This window comes from Ananas comosus, linkage group 7 (assembly GCF_001540865.1).
Source record: "Ananas comosus cultivar F153 linkage group 7, ASM154086v1, whole genome shotgun sequence".
Lineage (NCBI taxonomy): Eukaryota > Viridiplantae > Streptophyta > Magnoliopsida > Poales > Bromeliaceae > Ananas > Ananas comosus.
Genome location: NC_033627.1, coordinates 11,420,902 through 11,431,336, shown reverse-complemented (window position 1 = coordinate 11,431,336; position 10,435 = coordinate 11,420,902). Strand labels below are relative to the sequence as shown.

General features: G+C 39.3%; 1 protein-coding gene across 2 annotated transcripts; it reads right to left on the bottom strand.

The window, feature by feature from the left end:
* Positions 1,831–8,992, bottom strand: LOC109713134 (translocon-associated protein subunit alpha). Of its 2 annotated transcripts, none has more exons than XM_020237099.1 (9): positions 8,832–8,992; positions 7,526–7,687; positions 7,385–7,435; positions 4,726–4,814; positions 4,059–4,136; positions 3,683–3,886; positions 3,073–3,144; positions 2,547–2,605; positions 1,831–2,107 (listed from the first exon to the last, which is right to left on the bottom strand). In XM_020237099.1, exons 1-8 carry the CDS (start codon positions 8,893–8,895, stop codon positions 2,555–2,557), a joined length of 771 nt encoding a protein of 256 aa, XP_020092688.1. In that variant the 5' UTR covers positions 8,896–8,992; the 3' UTR covers positions 1,831–2,107; positions 2,547–2,554. The 2 variants fall into 2 exon arrangements, with proteins under 2 accessions (XP_020092688.1, XP_020092689.1); XM_020237100.1 differs by having other exon boundaries at positions 1,831–2,104.

Sequence of the window (10,435 nt, the reverse complement as noted above, 5' to 3'; positions counted from 1 at the left end):
GCCGAGCCACGGGTCCCGCCCCCTTGCCCGACCGCCTCGTTCACCCCTCCAATCGCCTCGTCACTCCGTTGCTGAACCCTCGTCACCCCCACGTCGTCTTACGTCGCCAGTCACCGTCGTCCCCTTGCGTCGCCAAAGCCCACGCCATTAATGGTTGTAATGGTTGCACGCATTGCACCATTACACCATTATGGTTGCACATTTACACCATAATGGTGTAATGGTGCAATGGGATGCACCATGTGCACTTTGCACCTATCAACCATTTAATGTGCACCATTACACATTATGGTGGTAAATGGTGAATGTGGCACCAATTGCACTAATGAGTGACACAATTAATGCCTTGCATATGCCGCGTGACACCGTATAATTTGCTCGATCTCTCGTGTAATGGTGCAATCGATGCAATGGTACTCATTAGTGGTGCAATGTGGTGCCCATTACATAATGGTGCCACCATTTACACCATTACACTATGGAAATTACACCCAATTAAATGGTGTTAATGGGATACACCATTTACACTATGAAGAAGAAGGAAGAAGCAGCCGGCAGCGACTAGCCGCGTGCCCGCCCGCCGCGCTGCGTGCACAGGCCCGCCGCCGATCCGCCCCGCACCGCGGACTGCGCGCCCCGCGCCAGGGCAGCCGGCCGATTCCGTCTCCCAGCCGCCGCCGAGCCTCAAGCGGCATCGTCGGCCCGCGCCGGAGGGCTCGACCAGTCTGGCGCTTGACACTCCAGCAGCAGCTGGACGAGGTGCCGGCCGGCCTTGCGCGATGGCGGAGAGTGCAGCAGCGCCGACGTATCCGGAACGCTTTCGACGGCGTCGGTCGGCAGCCAATCGGGGTGCTCCGCTCTAGTGCGGCGAGAACTCTTCAGCTCTTCCTCCGCCCGCGCCGCGAACGACGACGCCGCGGGCGGGCGAGCGGGGCTCGGCAGGAGACGACGTGACGGCCGGCCAGGCAGGCCGCACCCCCGTCCTGCCGCCATGGCGTGAATGCGCCTCGGCGACGGCGACGGAGACGACGCGGCAGTGGGGGGTGGGGCTCGGCGGCAGCGGTGGGAAAGGAGGAGGGTGAGGAGGGAGGCAACGGTGAAGAAGGAGGGTGAGGAGGGAGGCGACGGTCCGATCCGCCTCTTTTTTTTCGGCGAGAAAAAAAAAAAAAAACGACAGAAACGAAGAGGAGAGAGAAAGAGGAAAGAGAAAAAGTAATAAGGGTATTTTGATCAGTTTGCTGAAAAAGCGGACCGAATCTGCAAAAACGAAAAATGTGGCCCGGTTTTGCAAAAGTCCAAAATAAGTGGATTTTTTATGCAAATTGGCCGAAAATCTATCCAACGAGCATAACATGGACGGTCATAATCGAATGACGTTTAAAAAATAAATGATCGAATCCTTTCAATTTAAGATCGAAGTTATTAATCTTTATCTAAATAGTAAATAAAATTTTCTCTCAAAATTTCAACCGAGTCTGATTCTTTCACACCGTTAAACTAACAAGTATGTCATCCCGACCGTTAAAAATTATCAATTTTGATACTTTTTGATTATAAGATAAATGATGTTAAAAAATTATAAAATCTAATTTTTAAAAATTTTAAATACTCTAGATATGTTTAACGGTATGAATTATTAACTCAAAAGCTATATCACCAAAAACGACTTATCAATGCGAAAGCAATCGTTTCGCAATCGTACTCATAAAGATGCAGTCTAAAATGTAATTGGATGGGATAAAGATATGGGAGGTAAAGCTACACTAGGCGACTTGACGGGATCGGGGTACAGCAATTTCTGAATCCAATCACCTCCAAGCAAATGACAAGGACAGAATTGTTTGACATGATGGGGATTCGATGCTAGTCAAAACTACACCCATTCAATCACCATCTGTAGCCCTAGTGCGACGGAATGCATCTCAGCCATACGTGTAGCCAGCCAGGTTCACAAAAGTAACGAGGAAAAAAACAACAAAAAAATACACAAACAGGATTAAATGGAGAAATAGGATCCAAGTATAATCAAAACCGGAGTAATAGACCGCAATATTTCATTTCATAAACCTAAGTGAGCCAACATCAGAACCGAACATTGCTTGCTCTTCTGCGCAAAAAGATACATTGTTGTCAAAACGAGCAAACGAGCAAACGGGCTAGAAAAGTAATGGAAAAGCCGATGGAAGAAAGCGCTTGTCTTTAGCTAGCTAGATAATTAGTGAGGAAGCACACAACAACGAATGTGCAACAGCAATATGAAAAAGAAAAGAACAGAAAAAATTATGAGCTCTGTGTAACGAAATTCTTCAGTAGCAAGAATGTACCAATGATATAACAAAACTGAATTTCCTGAAAATGCTCTTCGAGTTCACCACACAATTCTTTGCGCATAAAATGTCATTAGAAACTGAAACTAAGCTGCTATCTGAATGTTAACGTTACACTCGTAATTTCCGCCTATTAGCCTGAAAAGGTACCATGTTCTCCATACTATCTCAGTTTCCTGCTCTAATAATGCGAAAAGGAGACGCATAAATATAAAGTACCTGGAAATCTACTTCTTTTTCTTTGACTTGCTTGACAGTGACTGAGAGTATGCAGTTCCCTGAACAACAAAACAATGATAGAATGTGTAGATTTAGACAAAAGAACATCCAAAATTCATTCTGTATGTCTGAATTATATTATTAAAAATTGTAAAATTGAGTCACATTCTTTTGCTTAAGAGTTGCTGTGTTACTTTTACAGTTTTGTCACCAAAACAGGGTCTGGCATCAAACTATATTTTCTTTTTTTTACATTTGCTTTGATCTTTATGTACAGCTATGCTTCTATTTCACAGGAAACAGATAGTGAGAAGAGTGTGTGGTAGCGTAGTAAGTAGTAACCAAACAAGATTTTGCTAAAAAATCCAGCTGTTTGGAAAAAGAAAAAAAAAAAACTGAAAGAATAAAAAAGTGCAGCTAGACAGATTTGTGCCTCTGATTTAGTAATTTGCTCAAAGAAAGGACAAAAGTATTATTGGTTGTCAATGTGCCTAAACACAAAAGATGAGAGGGTGAAACTGCATACCTGCAACCACTCATCCATGTTAGCATCTGTTGTTGCAGTACCGACTTCCACCTTGGGCGCTCTCTTGGTTTTCTAGGTAAAGAACAATAAACAGGGTTCAGAATTCTTTCCAACACTAACAAAATCTTAATTCCAAATGATATCTCATTATTGCACTATTTAACGAAGGAAGATGATTAAACAACAAACAAGCATTTTTGGCATTTCTGTAGAAATCTGAGAGCACCAAGCAACTATCATAAGATCTTAGCTTGTACAAGTAAACATCAACACAAAAGTAAGGCCCTACTTCAGAAACAAGATTTATGAACTTCAATTTCACATTGATTATAAATGCTAATACGGTAATTAAGAAACAAGAAAAAAAAAAAATAAGGGCTTTCGCATTGTCAATTGAAGTTGGTCAAAACTAAGTAAAAAGTGGCTAAATACAAACTAGAATCAGTTTGAAACTTCCAACTATGGTTGAATGCTTCTGGAGTGGCATCTATTGCCAATCCGTTATATGCAAGAATTAGCAGTGTCGACTAAACTGCAGTATATTCAATTTAATTTATTATAACAACATACAGGGTTTATAACACATGAGAGAGTTCATTAAGAAAGATACCTTTGAGATTTGTTGTATCTGACCATAAGCCCACAGTCCAAAAAGCCCAAGCAGGGCAACTCCAAGGGTAATAAGGAAGACAGACTCAACACTGAGAAAACCGCCAGCCTCAACAACTTCAATGGTACCATTGTAAAAAACAGTCTGGTAGGGATGCTGATCAATCTCATAAACTATGGAGCCAACCAAGTCAAATGAACCAGGCTGCAACATAAAAATATTTTTTGATTCCCACAAAGGGAGAGTAATTTATTAGAATACATAAGTTTATTAGTACACATAAGTCTATGCAACTCAAACTAAATTACTAACTCAAAGCAATCCATGAAGTGTAATAAATAACACGAAAAGATACTGTAAAGAACTAAACATGTACCTGCAAGAATTTGCTTACAGCAAATATATAAGGAAATGTAGCTTGGACAGAGACAGGAACTGATGCATTATGGAACTCCTGCCAAATGATGTGCGTGAGATACACATACCAAGAATAGCTGAGCATGACAATTACATTTTATCTTATTAAAGCAGCAAGTAATTATAGTAGTTAAATTATTCAAAAGGAACTAAAAGAGAAGTTAGAAGCCTAATAAAACAATTACTAAGTATAATGTTTCATCTAAGTTAAAAAAGGGCACGTTTAACTAAATATCACTACTTAATGTGTTTAATAAAAGGAAATAGAAAAGCTGAATTGTTCTTACGCCACATTATACATATTTTATAGCATTTTGATGGTAGTTGCTGAACCTAAAATAAGTTTTCTACGGTCACATTTTCACACATTTCGACAAATAAAAAGGACTACTCTGAATAATGATAATAGGACAACACAAATCCAAATATCATGTGTAGCTCCACTAGAAAAGAAAGAAAAAGCTATACAGAAAATGAACCACCTCAAGTAATTAGAAATCAATGAATTAGAAAGCAAAAAAATCCTCGACCAAGAGAGAATAATTCTAATGTCTTCAAAAATTGGAAGTCAGTTACCAACAAAAGATTTTTTTTAAAAAAAAAATCACGTGTTGCAGCTGCCTAACCTGAACAGTAAGATTCTGGACAAACATGTGATGGTCAAAAGGGAGATGAACGCTAGCATGTATGGCAACAACTTTTAAAGTTGATTCACCTGAATTTACACAATTAAGATCATTACATAAGAAGGGTATTGGATAATACTAATATGAACAAAATATATATGATGTACAGCCAACGGTAATGTAGAAGCCACTTGAGGTAACGCAAAACTAATTAGATATTTTAAAGTAAACAACATTTCACAAACGAGAATAGTCTAGGCTTGAGGTGAAAATAAGCATTTAAACAACACAGAAAGTCCCACTGAAAACATGTTGGAAGGAAAATCCATTAAGCAAAAGCAGAACATGTTCAAGTTCATTCTTTCTCCTACTGCGCCATTTACTTTTCAATAAATTGACATCTTCATACTCCATGTCACTAAGTGCTTATTTTTCAATAAATGAAATTTTCAATAAATTTCTTCCAACACAGAAATTGGAAACGGGAATCAAAATGCTTATGCATGCAAACTAAATATACCTATCTAGTGCACAAGTTCGTATGAGAAATAGGGAATATGGAATCATTTGATTTAATACAACTTAAAGAAATGAGAGACTGAAGAACCCAAAAGTGCCACTTGTGCTCCAAAAGATGACAAAATACAGAAAAAACAATCTTTGCATGTATTCATGTAATGTTTCTGAAACCAACTTTGATCCTAAAATTACATAAAAACCTTCACCGCTTCATGCTTGTATGTTTGTGCAAATGCATATTTAAAAATCGACAATTGGAACCAAGATGAGGGAGGGAGAGACGGCGCACTTGCAATTGAACTTAATGATATGAGATATCTCAAACTTAGTACCATATAAAGCATCCATTTATGAAGCATCAATAAGACCACAATATAAACTATCTTCAACATAACACTGGGCCATTATGATCATCTAGAAAGACGACCTAACATGAAACTCCAATTTTCTTTCATTACATCAAATTGAGAAAAACTGTAATATTTCTTTTTGTGACTATCCACAATCTCACAAAACATCACAGGTACTACTTTGAAAATGTTTATCTTTTCTATGAAAAAATTAGGTTGAAAGTAGGATACAATGGATACTTGCTCTATGCCTTGACAATTCCAAGAATTTCTTAAATGAATCGCTTGTGGAGACAATTTACTCATGCATTTCAATCTTCCCTTGATTCGGTTCATATTCTCTAACTTGACATCTTTCTCCCACTAGACAAACTTTATCGAGAAAACAACTAAGTGTCTCTCTGGGGTAGCATTAAACTATAATCCAGAAGGAAGGTTACTCCACCTACCAATTGACAATATATCTTATATGGAGTCAATCAGTAGACAGACTATAATATGACAAAGGAGTCCAATATGTTGATATGACGTTGAGAGGCAATTATAATAATCTATCAATTCATCTCCGAGGAAAGCTCAGACTAGGGGTGTCAAACGGGGCCCGTGGACCGCCCGGCCCGGCATGAGACCGGACCGGGCCGTGGCCCGGCACAAATACTGTAGATACCATGCCGGGCTGGCCCGACCTCCCATACTGGGCCATGCTGGGCCAGACCTTTTAGGCCCGTCGGCCCAGCACGGCACGGCACGGCCCGGCCCGCAAAAGGTCCGGGCCGTGCTGGGCAGACAATTTTACCACGGCCCAGCACGGCACGGCCCATGTGGGCCGTACTTGTCGGGCTGGCCCAGTCCGGCCTCCAAGGCCCTTGTCGGGCCTTGGGGCTTGGCCCATTTGGATGAGACGAGGAAGACCTTGGGAGAAAGGCTTTCCCTTCTCCCAAGGAATGCTTGTGGCAAACCTTGGGCTCTGCCCAAGGTCTGCCACAGCCTTGGGCCTCTCCCAAGGTCTGAGACCTTGGGAGAGGAGCATGTTTAGCCTTTTTTGGACCAAATTGCCCTCCCTTTTGACTGTTGGGGAGGGCAATTTGGTCCAAATATTTTTATATTTTAAAATATTATAAATTTTAATAAAATTTTAAATGTTTTTATTATTTTCTAATAAATTTTATAGTTTAATTATATATATAAATATTTTATATTTTAAAATTTATTATATTTTAAAAAAATAATGGGCGGCCAGGAGCCCGGCCCGGCCCGGCACGGACTGTACCGTTCTAGCCGGGGGCCGTGCTGGGGTTGAGTCGTGAGAAAACTAGCCCGGCACGGCCCGGCCCGAATCTGAAATTGGGCCATGCCAGGCTACTTCTTGGCCCGTTTCGGCCTGAAAAATGTCGGCCATGCCAGCCCGGCACGGCCCACATTATACCCCTAGCTCAGATCCATATAAATGCAAAAGACTTGGATACTATGATAATAACGATAACAATAACAGTGGGAAGGACAACAGGCATACCAGTCAGAGAGAATATAAACTACAACGAAATTAGAGAAAGATACTAGGGTCAAATGGATCAAATGTTTACTAAGAACTTCAAGATGATGAATCCTTATTTTCCAGTCACCCACATTTATACCCCTACCAATGAACAAATTATCACTAAAATTTGGAACTTCAGTAGATGAATAACTGAACAAGTAAAAAGGGAGTGGCACAGCTAATTCTAAGAAGAGTAAACTTGTATGATCTTTGTTCATCATGAAATATATAGCTAAAATAGAACCCAAATTACCCTCATTATGCACGCCCACCAGTAGCTCCGTTTCCTCGCCTGCTGGCACCACTGCACCCAGAAGCGCAAAGTAAATAACTCAAGAATAAGGACAGAAGCAAACAGTATGTTTGAATAACAATATATTTATCATCCACTTACATTTGCCAGCATTTTTGGGGAAAACGCATACAGTATTTACTCCAGGAGCTGGACTAAAAGTTCCATCACCAAAGACTTGTGTATCATCGCCAACAATGCCAAGATCAGCACCCTCAATAACTTCATTTGCAGCAGCTTCTTCATCCGTCTCACATCTAGCGACTACCAATGAAAACAAATAAATTTAGCATCTAGAAGATTCCAAAATTGAAGGAGACATGGATTGACATGTCATGTATAGATAAAAAATCATGCTAATTAAATCTCTGTGTTACTAGTATCTGGCTGATTGATACAATCAGCAAAGGAAAGAGACGTTCTCTCAAAGAAGAAAAGAAAAAAAAAACTTTTATGACAATTAATACGATTAATTCTTTCTTTCGAGAATCCATAGGCTGTGTTAAGGTAGACACCTCAGAAGATATGCGAATGCAAACCAAACTGAAATTTCATGACATGCAGTCAGCGTCATATAGGAATTGTGAACAGCTTCTAACATTACTCATAACATTACTCACAGTACAGAGAAAAGGGATATTATATTCATTCCTAGTGCAAATAGTGAAGCATGCTCACTTCCGTGCACGCAAAGGCGCACACATAAAAATCTGTACAAGGGATAGAAACAAAACACAGCATAGAATTTGAGCATGAGCCAAGCACAAATTATGAACTTTAATGATTTGTTTAGATAAGGTTGAATAAATTGAATTTCAGTGCTCCATCAAAATGTCTAACATGACATGCAAGCCTTCGAACGACACCACCGCAAATTAGTTCCTTTAGAGATCATCCCACACTCTGAATCCGTAGGCTATGCAGTAGTCCACAAAAATAATGATTTGGGAAGGTTTCAAGAATTCATCCATTATGATCTTCGCTGTGCTTATAACAAATTAACACCTTACAAATGAAATGATTATAAAATAAAACCATCCAAAACCTCCTTAATCATGTTTCAGAACTCTTTAGAGGATCCATACGATCCGATCTTCATTTACTCATCTGCATATCCAGGTTTTGGTATATTAATCTAGTGTCAGATACTAGCTTTTCTACCATTCAAACACCAAAATTCCATCCATTTCCCCTCTTCTCGTCCTCTACAACCCCACCAAAACACTCAGATCTGACAACTCAACTACAAATCGAAAGAATTCGACCCCAAATCCTTGCTAAAAGTGGCTACTTGCCCGATAAGATCGATCAGATAATCCTCGAACAAAACCGAATCGAGCAAAAAGAAGCAGCCGCACAGATCTGAATTAGGATTGAGAAGATCGGAGGAGGATGCGAGGGGATCTACCGGGGAGGAGCGGGGAGGCGAGGAGGAGGAGCGCGAAGAGGGCCGAGAAAACCCTAATCCCCATGGCGATGCGCGAGAGGGGCGGAGACGAAGACCTTCTTTATTCGTCGTCGCGAGCGAGATCGGTTTCGCACGAGCTCTCGACGAAGCAATAAGCTCGATCATAGATTCATAGGGCATCTTATGCTACGCGGGTTTGGGTTGGGTGTACTTGTGGACCCGCTTTTGGTTATCAATCCGATCCACATATAATGGTTTAATTGCACTTCGGTCCACAAAATTGCAGGGAACGCCACTTTGGTCCTTATGCTTTAAGTTAATTATTGCGAGTGTTGATTTAAATATTTTAAACTGTTACAATTTAGTACCACTGTTCAGTTTAATTAGTTAAACAATGGTGCGTGGCTAATGTGGTGGTAATGTGAAGTATTGTAATCGATAACGCGACAATTACTTGGATGTCGTATTTTTACTGCATCAGTGAAATATCAGTGTCCGATCAACTATTTAACTGTATAACTCAATTGCAACGCATTAAAGAATTTTAGCTAGAAACTATAATAAGTTAAAATTGTAGGACCAAAGAATCACGGGCCTCAAAATTTGATAACCAGTAGTGCAATTTTCCCAAATATGAATTAGGCCAAATTATAAAAGCCCATTGCATTTGTTACCATTATGTAATTTGCCACCATCTTAAATAGGTCGAAAATTTTTTTTTAAAAAATAGCAAATTGTTTTGTAAAACTTTACTAAAACAAGTTGGCATATAACATTGTTCCATATTTTAGCATATATTTAATTTACAACTTAAAAATAGACCAAAAAAATTAGATTGAAAAAGATTTCTTATTTTGCTAATACTATCAAAATTGATAGTTTATTAAGTAATTTTATTCAATTTGTATGATTTTATTGTATTATTTATAAGTCCGAGGGTGCAAAAGACTAATAAGTGTGTGTTTGGATCGTGTTTGGATCGGGTATAAAGGGGGGATGAGTTATCCCCCTTTATACCCAAACAAAAGTTTGGTAAGGTGGGAACTATTGTTCCCACCTTACCGGGTTATACCTGATATAACCCGGTAAGGGTGGGAACAAGCTTGCCCACTTGGAGAGAGAAAGAGAGAGAGAGAGAGTTTTGTTTTAAAATTTAAAATTTAAATTTTATAATCTTAAAATTAAAATTTTAAATTATAAATTATAAATTTTAAAGTTTAAAATTTAAATTTGATATTATAAATTTTTAAATTTTAAATTTGATATTTTATATATTTCAAATTTAAATTTGGTCTAAAATTTAAAATTTAAAATTTATAAATTTGAATATTTAAATTTTAAAATTTAAAAGTTAATGTNTATATATATATATATATATATATATATATATATATATATATATGGATGCTGCCACGTACCCCCATACATGCATGCCTATCCACTTCTCAGCTTGAGAGTGCTCTAATTAAAATTTGCTTTATCTCTTTAATGTGAAGTAGAGAGCCACACGAGGTGGAGCTCGGCGGAGTAGCCGCGGAGCTCGGATTCGACGTCGACGTCACGCCGTGAAGCCGTTCGAGGATACGGTTGCAGACGTAGCATCG